Source organism: Microtus pennsylvanicus, chromosome 5 (assembly GCF_037038515.1).
Source record: "Microtus pennsylvanicus isolate mMicPen1 chromosome 5, mMicPen1.hap1, whole genome shotgun sequence".
NCBI classification, from domain to species: Eukaryota; Metazoa; Chordata; class Mammalia; order Rodentia; family Cricetidae; genus Microtus; species Microtus pennsylvanicus.
Genome location: NC_134583.1, coordinates 35714255 through 35738602, shown reverse-complemented (window position 1 = coordinate 35738602; position 24348 = coordinate 35714255). Strand labels below are relative to the sequence as shown.

The following is a 24348-nucleotide window of genomic DNA, read 5'->3' as shown; positions in this document are numbered from 1 at the left end:
AATATTGATTAGTGACATTTAGAATCTTTGTAACTCATTTACTTTCTCAACTATAATTTTTAAATTCTTCTCTCATGTATTACATTCCAACCATAGTTTCCCTCCCTTCAGTTTCTCACCCCCCAATCTGCCCTCTCCCCCAGAATCACCTTCTTTTTGTCTCCCCTCAGAAAAAAAGCAGGCCTCCCAGGGATATCAACCAAACATGGCATAATATGTTATATTACTCTATGACTAGGCATATACCATCACTCAAGGCTGGACGAGGCAACCTAGTAGGAGGAAAAGGGTCCCATGAGTAGACAAAAGTCAGCGGCCACCCTCACCTTCACCGTTAGGCATCCCATAAGGACACAAGCTACTCAGCCATAGCATATGTGCAGAGGACCTAGGTCAGACTGCTGCAGGCTCCCTGATCTCTGCTCACTTGCTGCATGTGAGTATCAACAGTTACTGCTTGAGAACAGACACCCAGTTTTCTAGGACGCTTGCTTTACTTCACTAAGTCATTCTGAAATCTATGGTGACCTCCTAATGAGTGGCAAGTAGACCAAAAGTGGCTGGCCTTTTCCTGCGGAGCTGGGTGTGGATTTGCCTTTCAGCCCGCTAGAAGTTGATCTCCACTCTCTATCTCTGGAAGGCTAAGGGAGGTCAAAACGCCTTGGAGCTCTGGGTGTTCACGTGAATTCTGGACATGGCCTTATCTGGATAAGTCCTGTACTTATCTGTCTGGATAATCACAGGTAAGCACACACGTACCTGAGTTTTTGTTTGGTCTCGGAATGTGTAGTGATTGATTAATTCTAGAGACTCTTGCTGTTCTTACACACATTTTCATTTTACTATGTACGTTGCTTATGGCTTTCAATTCTGCTTGACTCAGGTCTTTTATCTAAACTTAATAGAAACAAGCAAGCTTAGCTGGGCTGTGGTAAGCAGGGCTGGGTAGACTCCCTGAGCTCACAGGGAGGCTGGCTTGGTTTGTGTGTCTGTGAAATGCCCTTTTGGCGAATGGAGAGATGGATTCCTGATTGCTGGAGAGTCAGGCTCTTCTTGCTCTACTCAAGACTTGAATCAATTTGCTGCTGACTTGGTTTGTGAATGGCAACTTATAAAAACTTTTTTAGTTTACTTTTTTCCCAATGGTTCCAAAATTGGAAACAGTGGGATTTAATTCACTCAGTTTTGGTTTCATATTTGTCTTACACCTTGTTCATGGAAGCTAAGGTCAGTATTAATAGTCAAAGACAGTGTGCGTGTGCTTACTAGCCGTCTTCTATTCCGCACGATAATGGCTTTGAGTACAAACGGCATAGAGAGCCAGTGCTTTCATCTCCTGAAAGGAAGGCGTTTCTTGAGTTCGTGACACTTTGTTGCTGTTGTTTTGGGACAGAATCTTTCTGTGTAGCCCTGGGTGTCCTGGCATGCTCCATGTAGACAGGCTAGCCCCAAGCTAGTTGTTTATTTCTAGTTGTAATGCTAGCTGCTTACTTCTGGGTTGCGTTTCCCCCAGCTAAACCACAAACTAGCGCAAAGAGAAGAGCGTGTAGACTTCCTCACCACAGCCTGGCAGAGCTGTGTAAGATTTCTTCTCTCTGTTGTGTTTTGCAGGTGGGGAGTTTTAAGAGAGAAATGACCTTCACATTTCAACCAGAGGACTTAAGACGCGAGTCCAGCAAGAAGACTTCTCACCACTTGTTCCCACTGGCCATGGAGGAAGACGTGAAAGCAGCCGACACCAAAAAAGCCAACCGGATCCTTGACCAAGAAAAAGAAAACACTCGATCCATTTGTCTCCTTGAGCAGAAGCGGAAAGTGGTTTCCTCTAATATCGACGTCCCTCCTGCAAGGTAGGAACATCTCACATGGTTCACTGCTGCTGCAGGAAATGGGTGGAGAGGCCGGCTCCATCTTGTTCCACAGGGTGTATGCTTGGCAAGAGTTGTCTCTCAGGTTGTCGGTCTCTTCTGGGAAGTAGAGCTGGCGTTGATGCTGCCATAGTTGAAACTGTTGTAGCCATAGAAAAGGACAGAAGTAACTGCAGAAGCATTAACAGAATGACGCGTACTGTGTAAAATTGGTGACACTCGGAGGCAAGTATGCATAGATCCCAGGGGAGGGGCTGCCAAATCATGTCTGTAAGCTACAGTTTGCCTCTGTGTGTGGACTGCGAGAGGAGAGTTTAACAATTCTAACAGCTTCTTAAAAGAAGGTGACAGTGACACAGGCCGTCGGTGACCTACAGTCTTCAGTGTATCGGGATGTTCAGTGGTGTCTAGCTGATGTCATGTATGTCTTTTGTAAGATTTATTTCGACAAGGGAAATGGCTCAGTGAGTAGAGCTCGCCCTGAAAACATGAGGACCCGAATTTCCATCCGCAGAACGTGCAGTCGGGTGCCATCTCAGACACTTATTTAAGCCCAGTTCTTCTGCAGTGCAGTTGAGGGTTGCCAGAAGTTCATGGGCAGCTAGCATGGTGTGCGTGTCACTGAACAGCAGAGAACAAAGTGAGGCCAGCATGCAGCTTGTATTCTGAGGTGCACATCACATGCACTGGGTGGGACACACACGCACACAATGCACACACTCACACGCACTCACACACACGCACACACATGCACACACACGCGCACACACATGCACATCACATGCACACACATGCACACACATGCACATGCAGGATAGAGTAACACTAAACATGGTGGAGTTTGTCATGTTATAATTCTTGTTCAACTTTGTTCTCTCACACCTTCCAGCCTGAAATTTCTCCCCCAGTTCTCTTCCTTCCCCTCTTCCTTTTCTTTCAGTTTCTCTCCACTCCTACCTAGTGGTCTGAAGGGTATTCTTATGGCAGAATGAAAGCAGAGTAGAACACAGCCCACTTGTTCATCCTGGCTGCCCCCGGCTAGCTTAGTCCTGAAATAACCACATAGAAACTGTATTAATTAAATCACTGCTTGGCCCATTAGGGCTAACTTCTTATCAGCTAACTCTTACATCTTAGTTTAACCCATTTCTATTAATCTGTATATTACCACGAGGCAGTGGCTTACCGGCAAAGTTTTGGCATGTCTGACTCTGGCGACTCCATGGCTTCTTTCTCTCCGCCTTCCTTCTCCCAACATTCAGTCCAGCTTTCCCTGCCTACCTAAGTTCTATCCTATCAACAGGCCAAGGCAGTTTTCTTTATTCATTAACCAATGAAAGTAACACATAGACAGAAGGCCCTCCCACACCACCTGTCATTCCTCTTTCTGATTCTGTATCCAGAACACACACACCCTGTTACTTCTGTTCCTGATTCTGTACCCAGCGCACGCGCACACACACACACACACACACACACACACACACACTCATACACGCACACACACACAGCTTCAGGAATTGGAGACCATTTTGCTCATCCTCTGTCTCTGGACTAGAACAATGCCTAGTGGGCACTAGGGAGGGTCTGTGAGCACATGTCAGGTGAGGAAGGAATGGGAGTACTCGCTCTGCATGGCAGGTTGCTTATTATTAACACGTGTACCCCATTTTGATGTCGGAAATGATTATCATGAAACTTGACAAGCAGTTGCTTGAGAAGTCCTGCATTTATTCACATGCTTTCTGACAGCTCATGGGGAAAATCGTACCTGGGGGCTGGGAATGACTGGCCCTTCCCACCTGCTCATGTTTGTAATTAACATTTCCATTGTTTTCTGTATTAGAGGGCATATCTTCTCTAGGAAATTACATGTTACCCTATCCAGCTGCCACATCATCAGGCTTTTTAAAATTATAGGCCTTTTTGTTTAACCTCTAATTGCCAATTTCATATATCTCTTCCGTCTGTTCAACTATTTGTTATTATTTGATTTTCTATGATTTTTATATAAAATACTTAATTAAGTTATTAAGGATTAGTTTTCACTGTGGCTTCATTGTGAAATGTTTTATAGGCCCTGAAGCAGGTAGACATGTTGATTCATATGTATGCATGGCTGACTCATTTGATAAATGACATGTTAGCAACTTGAAAGGAGAAGAACTGTGGATTTATGTGCTTCCCAAGTCTGTCTAAAGTTCGGGGTTGACTTGGAGTTCTGTAGGACTCACCTTACACACCATTGCCCATGGAATCTTCCATATGTAGTAAAAGACCTGGAATTAATTACTTTATATTCTCAGATTGTTGTAGAGTGTATCTTTACTTCGGTTTTGCACAAGGTCTCATGTAGCCCAGACTAGCCTAAAACTCACCCTATAGCTAAGTGTGATGCCTTCCCCTCCTAAGCATAAACTGTAGGTATGTGCCACCATGCTGGGAACAGAACCCCAGGCCTTGTGTGTGCTACCAACGGAAGCACATCCCAGCCCTGCGCATTTGTTCTTCAGCTTCATTCCACCTCTAGTGCCGTCTGGAAAAGGGGGGAAGAAAATACTTCTGCTTTTCTGTTTTCTAATGCAGGTCTCCAGAGTGTTACACTCTTTGCAGCCATTAGATGTACGCAGAAGCACACTGCACAAGCCAGCATTGTCGTGAGCTCTTAAACAGTAGGGAGAAAGTTAATTGGGTTTTAAATCATCGATATGTAGAGAAAAATTCCCCACTGACAAGGTGTAATTTCGATGAATTAATCTGCTATGAGAAGTGCTATTTAAAGTGTCATAGTGTGGGGTCTGCACGAATACACTTGTTTTCATTGTTGCAGCAAAAATGTAATCATCCTAAACATGCTAACACTTGGCAAAACAAATTGCTTTTTTAATCAAATAGTCTTGAAAGAATCAAGTTCTGCAGAAGAATGTAATTCCCAAACATTTTCTTCTGTTTGTTTACCGTCATTAAGTTATTTAGTAAATGCTCACTTTTGACCAAGTAGATTGATACTTTGTGGTAGGAAACTTTCAGTCACATGGGAAAAAGGAACAAGATTTTTCTTTCTGCTTCCTAAAAGAGAGATAATTACAGCTGTCAGAAATATCTGCTGATGTTTGAGTAAATCTGGAGTGTGGTGAAGTGTATTAGAATGGAGAAGTCTGTATGTCTGTCATTAAATGTGACCTGTAATTAATGTGTAATCCACTCGTGTCTGTCTGTCTGCACAATTTCCTACAACCCACTCTCCCTCTTCCAGACTGTTTTGGATGCTCCATATAGGCAGGCGGTTGGTTTGGGCTGTTAGTATCACTGGCTCAGAGCTCCTGGGCACGTTAGGATTACCTGTAGTGTTTCTTATCTAATCTGTTCCTTATTCTTCAGCTTCCTGTAGTTTATAAAGGGAAACATGAAGTTTATTCCCCAGAGTTCATACATGAAAGCAGAAGGCGTGTATATATTAATTGTTTTTCCATATCTCTGGGAATCCTGGCTAACCTGATCTCTGACCCATTTTTGAATTTTCGGATTTCATGTCTTTCCTCCATCAGCAGCTATCTACTGAGTCCCTGTACTAGTGATGTAGGACTTGTTAAAGCCTGAATGGAAGAGGTGCTTCCCTCCAGAAGCTCATGGTGCAGTCAGACAGATGGACACATAAATAACTAAGTCCAAGAAACTATTTAGTATTGTCTGTCTTCTCGTCGGAACTGGGTGAATTCATAACTAAAAAAAGGCTTTAATATTAGGAGAGTGATACATTTGTATGGCTATTTAAAAGCCTGCTTTTCTATTATTAGTGTCCCTTTGAAGATAAGAAGAATGGAATGGAGAAGGAAAAACTTCAAACCTGTGGTCTGTTTTACACATTTTTTAAAAAAATGCCAGTTTTTTGAGACCCGTTTGAAGGTTGCTGGTATCAGAAAGTATAAGTTTATTACCCCAGCTGTGTTATGTTTGGCCACCTGAGAAGCAAGAGCCACGACAGAATTCAGCACACAAGCAATTTATTAGGGGAAGTGCTTGTGGGAAGGTGGGGGAGCAGGCAGGGCAAGGTTGAGCCCGCGGGGAAGGAGTGCAGGAAGGGTGGCTGACCGCATGCTGGCAGCCTCACAGCCCATTCCGAGGGCTTCCCTCTGCCTCTGCTGTGTCCTCATCTCTGACCATTCCGAGGGCTTCCCCGTGCCTCTGCTGTGTCCTCATCTCGGGGAAGGACCGCCTGCTGGCAGCCTCACAGCCTATTCCGAGGGCTTCCCTGTGCCTCTGCTCTGTCCTCATCTCTGCTCACAGCAGCTTGTGATGCTTGGGACCTAAGCGAGTCCAGTCGATGCTTTTGGAGCCCAGCTCTGGTCCTGGGCCAGTCAGTGCTGTTTCCCTGACTGTCTCTCCTCCTGGAACACTGTCCTAAGTGTCCTCTGTAGTGTAGGCTGGAGGAAGGGCTGGACTGTCAGTGCAGGCCATTAGCCTTTCTTATGCTAGAGAACCAAGCTTCATATGAACCAAAGCAGTAATGGCTGCTGGTTCAAGCATTGCAAAGACTTGTGCTTTTGAGTAACAAGAGGAAAGGTGTCTCCCTTCTGAGCCGCCTCAGATGGGCAGAGATACTGTTATGAGAACCCCTTGCTGTGGGACCCAACCAGTGTGGCCTGAGTGGATTCAGGAAGAAGCTGTGTTTCTTTGGGGGGAGCGATAAGGACCGTTAGATTCCATTGAGAACTGAAGTACTCTATTTCCCATTATCCCACATTTTTCGGAGGATAAAACCACACCTAAGAGAATGAGAGTGGATGGAAAAGCAGGCATGGCAGTGTTGGTTTAAATCAAGGGCACAAGTAATGAGTTGGTAGTCTCTGAAGTCACTTGGCCTGCTTACAAAAGACAAGACTTGACCTCTACCAAACAAGCAGTTGTGAATTGAAGACAAGGAATTAGCTAATTTAAGTATGAATCCTTAAATATTTAAAGGTATCTCTAAGAGAAATGCAAGCTTCATTGATCTTTAGGGAAAGTTGAGGAAAAGAAGCTTTACGAGTATAGACAGGTATTGAGTGGTCCTGTTTTCAGTTTCATCTACATGATGCAGCAGTGCTTGTGTTTTGACCGTGAAATGACACCCCATTCTGTGCCTGTGACACATTTTTGTCCCTCATCGGTTGATGGGCACTTGACACTGGAGAGGCAGGAACCAAATCATGTTGAGTTGTTGGTTGTGTTCTACTGTTAAATGATCGAAAAGATTTTATAGAGGTCAGTGTTAGGCATCCATTAGGAAAGGCCATTTTGGTTGTATAGAATGGGCTAAGTGGGAGAGTTCATATAAGAATGAACACAGGAGGACCATTTAGGATAGCATCATATTAGTGCAAGACGGTGTCATGGGAGTTAGGACTGAAGTGGAGAGAGTCTAGATGAAAGAAGTGGACGGCAGAGCTGCTGTTTTAGGTAGATGGGAGGCCTCTGGGTTGTGAGAGATAGAAAACTGCTCTGGCTGATTTAACAAGGATGGATTGTACATATTTTATCTTTTGTTTTGAAACCACCAGTTCAATCCCAGAGTCCTGGGGAGCCTGGAGAAGCAGGTCAGCAATCGACAGCTGGGTGAGCGGGGTGAACATCCAAAGTTGGGCTCTGGAGCTAAAGGGAGAAATCCGCAAACATAGGGGCAGATACAGCCACCAGCAGGGATAAAATGACAGATGCTACAGTTAGGCATTATAATTCCCACTTCATAAATTAGTGCAAAGATTCAAGACTATCAGGCAACACATAGGAGAACATAGAGAAAATACATGGATGTTTCTGGCCCCACAGGGATTTTTTTTTCCATCATTGTCACCATTGTCTATGGGAGAATATTAATAATTTATTATCCTTGTCATCTATGATGTCGTAAAATATATCTACAATATTGACTACTACAATAATAACACTAGCTCCCTACCTAACTACTAAACGAAACCAGCAGTTAAGTAGACACTGCTTAGTCATCTAGACCAGTGGTCTATCTAATGCTGCGACCCTTTAATTCAGTTCCTTACGTTGTGACCCCAACCATAAAATTATTTTTGTTGCTACTTCATAACTGTAATTTTGTCTCTGTTTTGACTCGTAATGTAAATATCTGAATCATGACTCCAATGGGGTCTTGAACCGCTAATGTAGAGCACGGCATTTGTTCTGTTTCTGCTTTCTCCGGGATACTGATGAGGAAAATCGTTGGACTTCACCCAAACAGCAATTACAATTTGCTTATGCAGAGTGATAACTTCTAATTATAACCTTAATGCTAAAGAACTCTATCACCAAGCCAGCTACACTAAGGAAAAGAGGGAAATGAAGCCCATGTACTCCTAGACCAAAGGGCAGAACTTTAGCATATGACACGTGATTAGTTCACCACGGGACGAAAGCAGAAGGTGTTATAGTGCCAGTTGTTCCCTGGGTTTTTTAAGCCGGCTGCTTATCAGTTGCTGGATAAACAAAGTCATCTTATAGGTGACAGTCTGAAAACCATGATTTAGGGGATCTTCAAAAACTTGTGAGCCTTTGAAGATACAGTTCAGTATTTGACCAGTGGATGCACTGAATGCTTGCGTGTGTGTGTGCGTGTGTTCGTTCATGTGTGTGTGTGCCTGTGTGTGTTTATTCGTGTGAGAAAGGGTCTCATTATGTGAACCAGGTAGCCTCTAACTTGGAGATCCTCCAGCTTCTGCCTCCAGAGGAGAGGTGTCAAGGGCAGGTAATCACATCTCACTTCATGTTCACCTTTGAGTTCAAAGTTAGAAAATAACCTACTCCATACACCTTGTTTTATGTGCGCAGTAAAAACCCCACAGTAGTTTAGTGGAGTTTAGTTCTCCTCCAGTGTCCCTTATAGCAAGGTCTCCTGCAATGAGCTTGGAAGTAAACGAGATAAAGCAAAATTTCTGTCATTTATTTATTATTTGAGATGGGGTCTTCCTCTGTTTCCCAGGCTGGCCTTAAGTTTGTACCAGTCCTTTCCCCACAGCCTCCCTAGAGTAACAGATATGAGCCACCATATCTGCCTTCAGGATTACTGTCTTTTACTTCTGAATCTCAATTAAGACCACCAGTTCCTGGGGAAAATAATTAGTGTTTCATACATGTTAGGAGCTTGTCAGGTTCCCAACTCTGTAGCTAATATGAGACCACTGAGAAAGGTCGCTCCAACATTTTAAAATGTTTTAAGGCATATTTTCTTTAAAGTGTGTGTGTGTGTGTGTGTGTGTGTGTGTGTGTGTGTGTGTGTATGGAGACTGTAAATGTTCTCACCATGTTGAAGAAACACTAACACTGTGTTATTTGTGGATCTCATAGGTCACTGACACAATCTCTATCCAGTAGAACAAATATCTTTTTCAGGCCCCTCCCCTCCCCGCTTGTCCCACCATCTCAGAAATTCGAGTCAGAAGTCACTGTTGCCTGTTTGCTTCACAGAAGCCAAAGTGCTGCGTGGAGTCTGTACACTGTCCCATTGAGCTGGGTTAGGATGCTTATGCCAACCAGAGATCAAGATTACCTGGTACTGTTAAAACTTCCTGGTATCTTCTGGCCCCCATCACCCCTCCCACGTCTTTGAGGAAAGACAGGGGACACTGGAAAGGGAAGTCATTCATGCCTCTCTTCTCACTAGGGAGCAAAAGCCCATTGAGGAGATTGATGTGGTTCCTGACTGTTTTAAAATATAGCCTTCTCATTCTGCCAGCTGCCCACAGATGATTTCTGAGATTTAAGTGCGGATCTGCTGCCCTCCACTACACCAGCCAGCGCTTACCAGCAAGCTGGTGAGCAGGAGAAACCTCCCAGATAGTACTCCATATCTTTGACCAACAGTGATATCATTGATATGGGCTTCATTCTCATTTTGTAACTTAAGAAAGCCTGTATTGTTGGGGTTTTTTTTGGATTTATTTATTTATTTCTTATGTATACAACATTCTGCCTCCATTTATGCCCACACGCTAGAAGAGGGTGCCAGATCTTATTATTACAGATGGTTGTGAGCCACCATGTGGTTGCTGGGAATTGAACTCAGAACCTCTGGAAGAGCAGCCAGTGCTCTTAACCACTGAGCCATCTCTCTATCCCGAAAGCCTGTGTTTTGTGACACAAATTGCCTTATTAATTTTGTGTGTGGGGACGGAGGGAAAGTGGGTGGATATGGGTGGATATGCTTTTATAAAGAACTTTACACTGTTCTTGTGCTCATTTTAAAATATAGCGTATTAAATCCACCATTTTTCCAATAACTGTGTACTATAACCATTATTCATGAGTACATATAACCAAACTAGAATATACCACTTGTTGAGGATTGCATTTTTTTGTTTCTGTTAAATTTTTTATTTAAAAGTTTTTTTTTTCCACTTTGCATACCAACCACAGTTCTCTCTCTCTTCCTCCTCCCCTCTGCTCCCACCCACACACCTTAACCCCGCCCCCATTCTCTCCTCAGAAAGGGTGAGGCCTCCCATAGGAGTCAACAAAGTCTGGCATATCAAGTTGAGGTAGGACCAAGCCCCTCCTCCCTATATCATGGCTGAGCAAGGTATCCCTCCATAGGGAATAGGCTCCAAAAATCCAGTTCATGCACTGGGGATAAATCCTGGTTCCACTGACGGTGGCCCCACAGACTGCCTAAGCCACAGAACTGTTTCCCACATTCAAGGGGCCTAGTTTTATCTTCTGCAGGTCCAGAGTCAGGGAGCTCCCACTAGGTTGAGTCAGCTGTCTCTGTGGGTTCCTCATCATGATCTTGACCCCTTTGCTCATATTATCACTCTTCCCTCTCTTTGGCTGGACTCCAGGAGCTCAGCCCAGGGCTCAGCTGTGGATCTCTGCACCGGGTTCTATCAGGTACTGGATAGAGGTTCTATGATGACAGTTAAGGTAGTCGTCAATCTGATTACAGGAGAAGGTCAGTTCAGGCACCCTCTCTACTATTGCTTTAGGGTCTTAGCTGGAATCATCCTTGTGGATTCCTGGGAATTTCCCTAGTGCCAAGTTTCTCCCTAACCCTATAATGGCTCCCTCTATCAAGATATCTCTTTCCTTGCTTTCCCACTCCCTCTCTCCCCCAACTCAACCCTCCTGTTCCCTCTTGTTGAGGATTGCATTTTGAATTTAGAATATTAGGCTCATCTCTCCGGATCAAACTGGGTAGTTAATGAAGCACTCAAGAGATTTGTAGGCATCACCTCCAAAACGCCCTGTAGGGAAACCCTTCTGGGGAAATGTCTCTGGGCATAGATGGGGAAACTATTCAAACCTCTGGTGGACCAGGAGTCCCTGGCCGGGTGGACTCCTGGCCTGTTGTGCAGATGCATATGGGAATACCCACACGCCCATGAGAGCATCTTCCACACGCCCAGGAGAGCATCCCATCTTCCATGGCGTCTGTCATGGTCTCCATCTGCAGAACTGGTTCCCGTAGACATTTGATGCGGCATTCGTTATTTCCTTACACAAGTTCAAACTTGGATAATTGGGTGGTACTAATAGTTGAAGTCTGTGCTTCCCATAAGGCCTGGCAGTGAGATTTTGCACTGTTTTTATTGTGAAAAGACAGGTAGTAAACAATGTATTATGGTCTTTTGTTTTGCTTTGTCTGAAGAATTATACTTAAAGGGCTGGGGATATAGCTCAGTGGTAGGATGTTTGCCCTGGTTCACTTCCTACTTGAGTGCCTCTGTCAAGAACTGAATGTGAGCTTCACATGTTCTCAGCACCTATGAGCAGGAAAAAGATTAGCTGAAATAAATATAAATACTGTTTAATCCCTCATACCTCGAGTTGTTTTTAACCTGTAATGAAATTATTAAAGGTATTTCATATTCTTTTTTAGCACATTTTATCTTCAGAATTTGCCGTGTCCTATGGTAAGGTCCAGATACCTTTCAGTGATCAAAGCCGTGTGTGGCTATTGATGACTGTGGTAGCCATGAAGCCTAGAAGGGAGGTATGGGGTAATTTGCCATCTCATCCTGACTTACTGCTTATCCCTGAGACTCCAGTTTCTTTCTTCATTTCTTCTGCTCCAGCACACACGAAGTCCTCAGCAGATTCCCTAACAGGTGATACTTTGTTTAATTGTTGGGGAGCTGTTTAGATTCCACCTGAGTCCGGTGTTAAGCAGGCGTCATCCCAGTTCTGGCTCTTTAGAAACAGGAAGCCACTTCATTTCCAGTGTTTGGGAGAACTTCTTCAGTGACTGCTGGATCCGGTTGTCCCGTGCAGAAGTACGTATGCTTCAGAGTAAAGCCAAGGCACCCCACAGTGCGTCTGGTTTTGCTTATTCTTCTGTACAGCAGTGAGAGAAGTTAGTTAGTGGGTGTGGCTTTAAAACTGGAAATGTAACAAATACGAAGCATTTTCTTAAGGACTCCCAAGTTCAAGGGCTTTATTTGGTTACTGGCGCCTGTTGTTAGTTTCTGCATCCTTTAAATATTAGCTCTTCCCTTCCTTTCCTCCAGCATTCTGGTTGGAGAATTAAGAGATAAGGCTTGAGAATTAAGACAACTTGGGATACTTAGAGAGCTTGATTTTTATCTTTAGGCAGTGATAGCTATTTAGGGTGATACACATTGATTGACATCATAGGAAAATGCTCTGATATCCTGTGGGGATGAGAAGGTGGGAAGGATAGGCATGGATTTATGCAAAAAGCAAAAGAATAGTTAAGAAACACCTACAGAAATCTGGGAGAGGGCTCTGGTTATGAGCACTGGCTGCTCTTCCAGAGGACCTGGGTTCAATTCCTAGCACCCACATGGCAGCTCACAACTGTCTGTACCTCCAGTTCCAGGGGAGCTGACACCTTCACATAGACACACATGCCAGCAAAACACCAATGTACAAAATATAAAAATAAATCATTTAATTTTTTTTAAATCTGGGGGAAGTAATTAATGAGACCTTGATTAGAACAGAAACTCAAGAGGGCAGTGTGCAGACTACATGGTGCCTGGCAGGAATGGAGCTGATGGGCCATGCGTGTGAGGACACTGAGAGATACTGGTGCTCAGGATGTCTAGAAATTCCAGCCCGGGCATCTAGCTGGAGAAAGTGGTTGGTGATGCTAATCCAAGCAATAGGCAATCCAGGAGCGATCCAGAAGGAAGTAAATGTGGGCGGCGGGAGCAAGGCTTAGAGATCAGGGGCACTTAACAAAAACAGTTTAGCGATGTTTCTTACCAAAGGCTGGAAGCCTTTCAGCGAAAACCAAAGGGCAGTAGGTGTTTACAGAGAACAGTGCAGGCTGCCTTAAACACTGGATGTGAATACTTGCACTTAGAAGTGCTTGCTAGTGTGAAGTGTTCTGTCTTGTATTTTGTTACAATACGCACTTGTCCAGAAGCCCATGCTCACGTCTGTCGTGGTGTGAGCTTTGCATGCATACCTTCGTCTCTGCATGGTGAAAAGATACTGCTTGTTCCTTTCCATGTGGGAATCATCTTAATTTAGTTGGCAAACATTTACGTCTTGAATGCAGTTTGTGACCTCAGCTTCCCTTAGTTATCCCTCAGATAAAATCCATCCCATAATAGACTTGGTTCATTCTACTGCCCTTTCTAAGAAACCCCAGCTTGCTTATAAGGTCATATGCTTTTTCCTACATCCATTTTGCTGTTGTATTTAAAAGGCTGGAATGTGGCTTTGTCAGCAGAATGTGAGATTTCATCAAATCCAGGTAGAAACGTATATCTTTCTTATCTGGGACTTGCTGCGCCTGGATAAGCGAACTTGAATGGTATGGAGTGCTGTCACGTTTAACTGAGTTCCTCCGGGGCTACTGAACAAAACACAGACAGATTGTACATTCTGGTAATTGTGCCCTGTTTTTGAATGGATGTTCTTTCTGGCCCCAGGTGGTAAGCACATTAATTCCATGGCTCTCAAGATATCACTTCAGTTTCCTATACCCGCGGTCTGGTTTCCTGGGCTCTTACACACCCGATGAGCTAAGTCTCTAGCTAGCACAAGTGATTTTGTGGGTTTCCCTCTCATTCTCTTTTGTATGACACATACATATATGCAAGCTTCACACAGCAGTGACAAACAGTAGTTGATAGACCACCAGGGTGTGGTACCTACACTTGTCCTCCACCCTCTGGACAGGCGGGAGGCTGGGTAAGGAACAGGGCCTTTTTGCATAGCTTGTCATTGGTGTGCACGGTGTCTTCGGGCTCACCCTTGTGAGTGGAAGGATGTCATTATATTGGCGTTTCCATGCTGGCTCGTGCTGTGGATGCATCCCCAGCTAAGCTGAGCTAATATTGGCTTCCTCTCATCTCAGACATGAAAGCATACCAGTCTGAACATTGCTTGATTGTGTGGCGAAACTGTGGCATGCACTTTCCGTCTCTGGCTTGTGCAAAAGTGCGAAACTGCAGCCTGATGTATACATGGTGTCCAGCTAATGTCTCACCCAGAGTGACCCGGTGTCAGTGGCTTCGCCATGGAGGCTATTGCTCTGCTGTGTGTCGGGCAGAGTTCCTTCACTCCTGTGTTGGTAGTTGGATATGGGGTTTGCCTTCACAGCATTAAAACTCCATTTGGTCTGTCTTAGCTTCAGGAGCTAGCCTTCGTGGGAGGGGAAGAGAACATTTTCCAAGAACAGAAATGGTAAACAGAAACTTTGATGTCCAAATGTTGTTTTTTAGTTTCCCGTGCTCCAAGTGGTTTAATCATATTGCTTCTAATTACCTACCTCTAAAAACAGCACAAATGTTCCCATCTCGACCGCAAGGGCAGTGGGACTCTTAGTGCTCTGGTACCTGTAGGGTGTGTTGCAGAGATTACTGTGTGCCACGGCATAGCTAAGTGGGGTACTTGCAGCTTAGGTCTCTGAGGAGAGAGCTCTGTTAGCATCTTGAAAGTCATCCGTTTTGTCCCCTTTATTTAAAAGATGGGAAAACTGGTGTGAAAGAAAACTTAAAGTTTAGGTTTGAATAATAGACTCCGATGTTCTCTGGAAGCTGTTTTCTCAAATGTTATCACGTTGTCATTCACAAGGCAGCACTTGGCATTCATTGTGCCCGAATACCGTCCTGATGTGCTCAGCATCTCCTTGTAGAAAGGAGAAGCTGCTGCTCTCTGCTTCAGCCCAGGAAGCTGCCACCTGTCTCGTGGCATTCTCCACTGAGAAGGACACTTGTCTGCAGAGCCCAGCAGTGCTGTCTGAAGGTGACAGTGATGATGGCAAAGGCTCCAAGAGGGAAGGAGTCGCAGACAGAAGCCTGTGGGAGGTATTGTTATCTGCAGATGCTGGAGAGCCGAGGGGGTCCTTGGGCAGTAGAGGACAGGTACAATGAAATCAAGCTGGCTTCTGTGTCCATCTGCCCACAGGAAAAACCCAGCATGGTCGGTGTAATCAGAAGGAAGGTTTGTCTTTTGGAATGTGTGATGCTTCATTCCCTATCCCCCGATCCGTGAGTGTGTGCGTGCGTGTGTATGTGTGTCCCTGCCCACCTGTCTGTCTGTCCGCCCGTCTGCTTGTCCTGCTCCATCAGATTGCACCTCATTGCTTTGAGGCAGGCAGTGCCCTCCTTCCTTCTTCTGTTGTTGGAATGAAATACTCTGACCAAAGCAACCTGAGCGGAGGAAGTTTGCGCTTGCAGTTGAGGTTATAGTCTGTTGTTTGGGGGTAAGCAAAAAGGCCTGCCATGTGGCATCTCCAGTTCAGAATTACACATACCACAGAGAATGGGAACTGGGGCCAGGCTATAAACCTCATCACCACCACCGCTATCACCAGGGCTACCACCACTGCCACCACTGCCATTACAGCAAAGCTCCGTCCAGTAAAGGTTCCATAACCTCTCCAAGTAATGCCACCAGGTGGGGCCAAAGTGTTCAGACACACAAGTCCATGGGAGACATTCATATTCAAACTACAACAGACAGGGTCTCCCACTGAACCCGAATCTAGGCTGGTGGATAGCAATTCCCAGTTATTCTGTTTCTACTTCACACACTGGGGTTATCAGTGTATATTGCCACACCCAGCTTTTTATGTGGGTGCTGGGATTTGAACTTGTGTCCTCTTACATAGCAAACGATTGTATCCACTGAACTGTTTCTCCAACCCTACTTTGTTTTGGACACTTCTGTCTTATGGACTCTTGAAACAAATGAACAAACTAAAAATTCATGAAAGGGGGCAGAAGGATTAAAAGAGCCAGAGGAGCAAACAGTTTATTGTGAGATTGTGTCTCCTAGAAATGTCAGAGTCGCTGCTGTATCCAGCATGGCTGTCTAAGCCTGACCTGAACAAAGAGAACACCAGTAGACATGTTAACGTGGAGGGGGAAGTTCAGGAGGTCTGAACCTGAGACGACTACAGGCAGCTGGGGGATGCTGAGAGGGGGGAAATAGCCCCTAGGAAGAGCACAGCAATTGGCTGTCTGACACCAAACGGTGGGCCCTGAACACACACACACAAGTGACGTTCTGTAGACTGAGCAGGCTGTGTGTGTTTGGGAACATGCACACACATACGGGAGCCATGAGAAAGCAAAGCTGTAGTGAGGAAGATGACACCGAGTTCTGTGTTCAAGTCTCGACTCTCTGGGACTCCGCTCTCCCTGCCAAGTGAACTCACTCACAAACAGCATTTCCCGTGGCTTCAGCCATCAGGTTAGGCGTGGGCTCGCCATGATCCCAGAAACCGGCAGCAGAGGCGGTGGGCACCCAGGTCAGCTGCAGTGCAGCGTGTCACCAGCAGCAGGCATTCACCCCTCCGGCGGCTCTCCGTGTTCTCCGAGGCTACAGCACAACGAAGCCTGATGTGCCAGGAAAAATGCCTCAGTGATGGAGTGGGTTCCAAACTGGGAACTCCCGGCCGAAGCGAGCCTGTCTGTCAGCAGTTGTAGAGTTGTATTTAGTTTTTCCTACTTGAGTGATATATTTAACTTCTATAGTTTGATAATTAATTTGGAGTACCATCACACTAGTGTTCGGGGGCTGTAGATAGGGATAGCATCTCATTATGTAGCGCAGGCTGTCTTGGGTGGACTTACTAAAATAGCCCAGACTAGCTTTGAACTCCTTCATGGCAGTCTTCCCAAGTGCTGAATTTATAGACATGAATGTCCACTATGAACTCCGCAGTATCATTTTAAAAGTAGAATTGTAGATCTTTGTCACCTCAGTAACTGAAGTGATGATTAGAAATAAGAAATTAGACCTTGGGATTTCAGTCCGGTGCTCCAATTTGGGTCTCTGTCTCAGTCTGCTTTCATCGCCCGATGAAGGTTAATATTCAGGAGGATGCCTATATGTTTTTCTTTGGGTTCTCCTTCTTATTTAGCTTCTCTAGGATCACTAATTATAAGCTCAATGTCCTTTATTTATGGCTAGAAACCAAATATGAGTGAGTACATCCCATGTTCCTCTTTTTGGGTCTGGCTTACCTCACTCAGGATAGTGTTTTCTAGAGAGCTCGAGCAAGGAACTCAGGACCGCGTGGGGTGCACCCACACACTGAGACGTTGGGGATGATCTATCGGGAACTCAACAAGGCCAGCTGGACTGGGTCTGAAAAAGCATGGGATAAAACCAGACTCGCTGAACATAGCGGACAATGAGGACTGCTGAGAAGTCAAGAACAATGGCAATGGGTTTTTGATCCTACTACACGTACTGGCTTTGTGGGAGCCTAGGCAGTTTGGATGCTCACCTTACTAGACCTGGAAGGAGGTGGGAGGTCCTTGGACTTCCCACAAGGCAGGGAACCCTGATTGCTCTTTGGGCTGATGAGGGAGGGAGACTTGATTGGGGGAGGGGGAGGGATATGGGAGGCAGTGGAGGGGAGGAGGCAGAAATCTTTAATAAATAAATAAATAAATCCAAAAAAAAAGAAAGAAAGAAAGAAAGAAAGAAAGAAAGAAAGAAAGAAAGAAAGAATTAGAGCTGGGTAGTGGTGGTACGTATCTTTAATCCCAGCTCTTGGGAGGCAGAGACAGATGGGTCTTTGTGAGTTCAAGATCAGCCTGGTCTACAGGGCAAGTTTCAGGACAGCTAGAACTGTTACACAGAGAAAGGCTGTCTCAAACAAACAAAACAAACTGTCAACAACAGAAAAAGAAGAAAGAATGAATTCACCCACAGCCTTGGCACTCTGCTGGCCCCAGTCTTGTCTGGCGTCTGAGTTACTTCTTAGGAGGGAAGAAGCAATGAATGGAAAATCCAGGTGTGGTGTAGCCGCACCTGCCCGTTGTTATGCTCGGTCTCCAGTTGGTGACTGTTTTAGGACTGCAGAGCCTTTTAGGAGGTGGATTCTGAGGCTGGAAGTGCATTGCTGGGGCAGGCTTCACAGTCCATGGCCGGGTCCTGCTTCCCGTCCCATTTTTGTTTTCGACCTTCCCAGCTGTCAACAGATAGTGTTATATTTCTGCCATGACAACCGGGAGCATGTTTCCCCCTTTGTAATGGATTGCACCTTCCCACTGTCAGGTAAATTGTGATTATGTTGCCTCTTGTTAGGAGTTTAGGCATAGCAATGAGAAACACAACTGATGCACCCATCTAGCTGAAGTTTCCTGGCCAGTTATGCATTTGTGAGATAAGCATGTTCCTGTCCTCTGTGAAAACATGTGGTGGGTTGTCTCTAATATTTAAATATGGGCAACAGAAATGTTAGCAGCTTTCCATTGGAACTAACCTTTTGATATGTTGGGGGTCTTGAAATCCTAATGTTTAGCCATTAGAGGCAAATTGGTAAAAAGAAATAAATTGCCTATTTCTGTTACTTATTTTGTTTGTTACCTATAACAGGCAGACTTATAAAAGTGCTTCCATGTATGAGACACCAAATTTCACCCCTAGGTATGGTGCAATTTTGAGAGAAAGCAGCGTTCATTTGAAGGTCTATTTAAATCCTGAACCATTTCAGGATTTAAAACTTCAGCATAACACAGTATTGAGATTACTCTTTACAACTCTTTGGTATGTTGTTACTAGATAGCTTCCAGCAATTTGGAAGGTTAATGTCTGGTTCCTAGCATATGTACTAGTTAGCTTTCTCATTGGTCGGTTTATCTCTGGCTCCCAGCATATGTACTAGTTAGCTTTCTCATTGGTCGGTTAATGTCTGGTTCCCAGCATATGTACTAGTTAGCTTTCTCATTGGTTGTGACAAAATACTTGAGTGTACAACCTGAACGAGGAAGTAATTCTTTTAACTCATACTTTGAGAGGGTTCCATCTTGCCACTTACGCGTGCATGGGCAGAATTTACAGTGACAGGCACGTGTGGTAGAGAACTGGGAACAGGAATGTGTGGTACAGATCTTACGGTGGCAGGGATGTGTGGTAGAGGAGCTTTTCGGTGTGGCTTTGAACAGAAGGAGAGGGGAAAGAGAGGAGCTTAGGACAGAACGGAGTTCCCGAAGCTCCCTCTTTCCTCCCTCTAGGCTCCATCTCCAGGCGTTTCCAGAATGTCTCAGCGCAGCACCACTACTTAGTAGACCAAACACGCAACACGTGAGCCTGCAGGGAGCTTTCAGGTTGAAGTGACAATGCTAGCCGGGGGTCAGTGTTTCCAAGGAACATGATGCAGCTTTCCATCTAGGGAACACACATTTTCTAGCAGCCAAATGAATGTTTTCATGTGTACTGTGAGTATCTGCACTGCCGCCACACCCATTCTGTCCACAGAGGCAGTCGGGGGTGTTTGGGGGTCACTTTGGGTTGTAGGACTAGTACAGGGTGCCTATTTCTGTTGAAGTTCAGAGTACCCTCGCTGAGGACAACTGGCTAACTTCCTGACTGTCCTTAAGTAGCAGGGCAACAGCTGGGTAAATTCCATTACTGCATGACCTGCGAGAATTTCCCTATGTCCCAGGACTCTGCAGGCAGCTTAGTTTGACCTCAGATGGGCCTGGCTCTGAACCAGACACTCTGTGGCGCTTTATTTCATTCTTTAGGTTAATCTACTATAAAATTGTATTTCCAGTGTCTCAGTCAGTGCTGGATGGAGAAATTAAGCCTTCCTGCTGTCTGCAGTTATGGAAGTAGAGTTAAGCGCCGACGCATCTTTTATATTCTGTGCGTGTTTTTGAGTGGCAGTCTCAGTATTTTAATTAGTCTCAAGCTGATTTATAGCCCCTTCTTTTATGTTTCTCATTTTATATCTAAAATTCACAAGTTAGGGTACCATTTTTATTCTGTGTCGTTAAAACAGTACAGACAGCATTTAGACAAACAAGCTCTATTCAGAAACCCAAGGGTGCTCATTCACACGGCCTTCTCATATTAGGAGCCAGAGCATCGGGTCTGTCTTCAGGAGGCTCTTCATGTATAGAGGAGGGCATGGTGGGGACATTTCCCCAGTATCTGTCAGGAAATAGCCTGTCCCTCATCTCCTGTCATTGTCTGCCCTCTGATCCCTGTCAGGTGCAGAGGTTTCCATATGAAATGCCCCTATTGACCCAGGTAGTGAATGCTTGGTCCACAGCTGGGGGATTTGATGTTTGTACAATGTATGTCTACCGTGACCTTTTCACTTTCGTTTTCATAGGGCTTAGGTGGAAAAGTTTCCCAGGATCCTACTTATGGGATCATAGGGGGGAAAATGTGGAAAATAATTCTAGGTTTCCTCTCCAACAGGTGCCTCAAGTGTAGTTGCTTGTTCATCTTTCCACACACTTGGCTTGCTTTCTTCCACGGCAGAGTTTGGGTGTGTCCAGACAAGCAGAACCAACAATGAACTGCATTGGTCTGCAAAGGCATGTTGTTTTGGGGCCTCTCCTGGTTACACTGCCTCCTCCCCGGAAATACCTTAGACATGTCGAGCAGGTGAAATCCCTTTCAGCTTGCTGCTTACCAGAGGCTTTATAGGTCTAATGAAGAGTTTCTGTATGGGGGAGGGGCTGTCTTTGTTTCTTGGAGAGCTGGTTGATATGTTGAGCTACAAGATGAACTGCAGTTTGTCTGATGAGCATCTTGATCTAATTGTTCTTTTCACCTAATTATCATAAAGTCAAGCTAAGCTGCAAATTATTACTGTAAGCCTGGGTTTCTCCTTAAAGCCGGTAGAACTGAAGTCTATATTCTTCTTTCCCTTTTGTATGTATGTGGTGTGCATTTTATATCACACATTTGCATGTTTGTGTACATGCATGCATGTGTTTGCACGTGTGTGCAGAAACCCAAATGTGACTTCAATGCCTTCCAGTTGCTCCTCACATTATTGAACTGAGTCAGGGTCTCTTGGTTGAAACCAGAGCTCACCAGTTTGCTTAGTTTTAACAAGGCAGCCATCGATCCCTTGTCTCTGCGTCCCAGTGCTGGGATCACAGGCAGGCTGCCATGCCTGCCAGACTTTGCTGTGGGCCCTGGGTATCCAAACTCCTAAACCTCAGGTGCGTTATCCACTGTGCCGTCTCCCTAGACCAGGCCTCTGTATTCCTAAGGAATAGATTAGCCATGCAGAAATTCAAAATTATACTAAATTCTCTTTAAATACTCGATTTCTCTTTCCTTAAGCTGGGTAATGCGTAGTTGATTTCACTGCTTTCACATTCTCATTTGCATAACTTTATTACCTCAATTTGTACAATTAATGTGAATTTTTTCATTATTTGTAACATGTATGCATTTTATGAGACTCTTGTGCTACCTCCTCCCTAGTGGGACATCTGAGCCGTTGTAAATTTTAGATATTGTCTGTGCAGAGATCCAAGTCCATGCGCTCCTACAGATGTGTCTGCCACAGTGTTTAAAATGGTCTATTTATTTATATCAGATGTGATTCAATGCATTTTTGCAGGCAGGAGCAAACCTCTTGCCCTTCCTCCACTGACAAAGAGGTGGCGTTGCTGTGTTAGATAACCAGTGACTCTCTCTGGGAAATCACTTGAAATAACTTCATGAATAAAACTTGCTTAATGTGTGATGGCGCTCTGTGTATTAGGAATGCCCATCTTTTGTTCCCTTTGTCGTTTAGTTTTTCAACATTGGAGCAGGGTTTCTCTGTGTCGACTTGGCTATCCTGGAACTTGCCCTGTAGACCAGGCTGGCCTCACACTCAGAGATCCACCCACCTTTAATCCTCTGACAAATGCTGGGATTAAAGGTGTGCACCTCCAAAGCCTGACTGAGTACACTGATTTTAAACAATGGTCAATACAGATTAGCAAAAGAAAAGGAATGAAAGGAGCCAAACCATTTATTGATAACTGCCATTGTGCCTTGATCTCAATTATTGATTTTTATTTGCATGTACAGAACATGCTTATTCCAGATGATCAGTTACATGACATATGCTTTGAGATTATAAAAGCATAGTCAATGTATCATGAACTTATATCATGAATCTTTACCCATACTGTACGGTGTAATTTAAATGGATAAAGATTTATATCATACGTGTATATCACTGTATTTAACAAACATCCCAGCAGAGGTTTTTATCTCTGTTCTCATTGTTACTACAAATGGCACTCTGCCTAACTAAACCAGATATTGCTAGCTCTGGTTCAGTCTGTCCCTCAAGTCTACGGCCCCAGTGCTGTCACGTTAGGGTCTTATCAGAGAGCCCAGCTGGAATGGATCTGCTGCTCAACTTGTGCTTGCTACAGAGTTCTCTGCCTAAGGAGGTGCTGAGTATAGGGTCTCCAGCCTGAGGCTGTTGACTCTCTGCTGCTTGTCATGTGGCCTTTGAACATGACTTTTTGTTTCAGCAAAGCCAGAAAGAGGAGTCTTTTACTCTTGGTGTGTTTGTACAGCCAAGGAGAAAGTCTGCTAGCAGGATAGAAGTTATATTCCTTTGTCCATAACCAAAGCATTGACTTCCTGTCCCATCATCTTGGCTGTGCTCTTTGTTAGATGGGTATTATTTGGCAGATCTGCACTCACGGGGAAGGGACTATGTGAGTGTGTGAATACCAGCAGACAGGAGTCCCTGGGAGCCATTAATGGTATGCTGTCCCATGAACCATCTCCATATGATGCGGTCCAGTTATTTTCTAGAGTTTGTTAATGTTTCATTCCCAATTCTTACACATCAGCAGTTCAGAGGGGTACATGAGTTTTCCATTCTTTGTTTAAAGTCCTTAATCTAATAGGTGAAGTGAGACTATCCCTAGTCTACTGCCTTTCATGCTGCTGAAGCCATTTTTTTTCATGTCTTTGATTCCATGTGAGATGTATCCCGGATTTCTGCCTTCTGTTTTTGAGCTTGCTGGCTCTTAAGGGTCAGCCACTCAGTAGTGTCTGTGAGCTCATTGCCGAGATTTACCTGGCTGGGCCTCTCCTAGGCTCTGCACAGTCCATCCACCTGTACATGTCTGTTGAGATGTCTTAGAATCTCTCCAGTCTATCCTTTGTCGTGTGTGTGTGTGTGTGTGTGTGTGTGTGTGTGTGTGTGTGTGTACGTACACATGTGCATATGTGTATCTGGTCCAGCAGACTTGTCTGTCCGTGCTTGAATGGAGGAGTGAGGATTAAGGAGGGAATTAGAAGAGGAACAGAAGACAGAATCGGGAGGATCCAGCAAGTACTGTGATCAGCCCCGAGTTTATTATTCAAAGTTCTTATGAACCCCAATCCAAAAGGGGAAGGCAAAGACTTCCTTACCACGATATAAAGAATGAACCAACGTAATTACCTGCTTAATACCCAAAACATCAAGTGTCCGTTCTCTTTAAGTCAGGGACTGAGAGAGGTAGTGTCGCTGAGTGGTGAAGGACAGAGTCTCTAAATCAAACCTTGGGTCCTTGACTAGGTCATTCAGCTCCCCTTCCTGTGATCTTCCGTCATAAACAGTGTTGTAAGGATCACTTAAAGAAATGTGTGTAAAGAACCTGGAATATTATGAAATTGTATGTTACTATTGACTTACCTCTATTTCCTGATGGTAGTATGAAGACTTTTGTAAGTGTCACTAAATAAATACTTGTTCAGTTTAAAACGTCACATTCAGACAGAAACCAGCAGCCGCCACACGGCGTTTTTCTGTTCTGTGTTCATAAGCTCCAATAGGAGGAGATGTAAATCAGCTACCTTTTCTCTTTTGCTGGGTGTCAGCATTGCTGGGAATTCACATTTGTCTTTATTTGTTTGGTTAATATTGCCCAGCTACTCAGTATTCACAAAATCTGAGCTAATACCTGACTTCTGTTTTTTCTTCAGTTACTTACCTTGGCTCCCATGTACACTGTCCCATAAAGTAAGCCTCCAAGGGGTAGTTCCAAAAAGCCAATGTAGCCCGTTTTTATAGCTCAAATACAATGCACTAGAAATAAAAATGATTTTGAAGATAATTAGTTGTCAGTATTATGTCATCCCAGCTCTCCACAGGAGGCATCGTGATGCCAGCAGTCAGCCTGCCTCGCAAAACCGACACTTGCCAAGTAGATTGTCTTCATGACTCCCTAACCTCCCCTCATGTGTAGACATTGAAGGCCTGTTGGCCAAAAGCTGGAGCTGCCTGGCTTTAGAGACTGTGATAGAGGCTTCT

At 44.6% G+C, this 24348-nt stretch overlaps 1 protein-coding gene across 1 annotated transcript in view; it reads left to right on the top strand.

The window, feature by feature from the left end:
* The window catches only part of Znf704 (zinc finger protein 704), a 192161-nt gene that overhangs the window by 53815 nt on the left and 113998 nt on the right, over positions 1-24348 (top strand). Inside the window, exon 2 of the mRNA XM_075971487.1 lies at positions 1612-1850. Within this exon, the coding sequence (XP_075827602.1) occupies positions 1612-1850 (239 nt within the window). The remainder of the gene's footprint in view (positions 1-1611; positions 1851-24348) is intronic.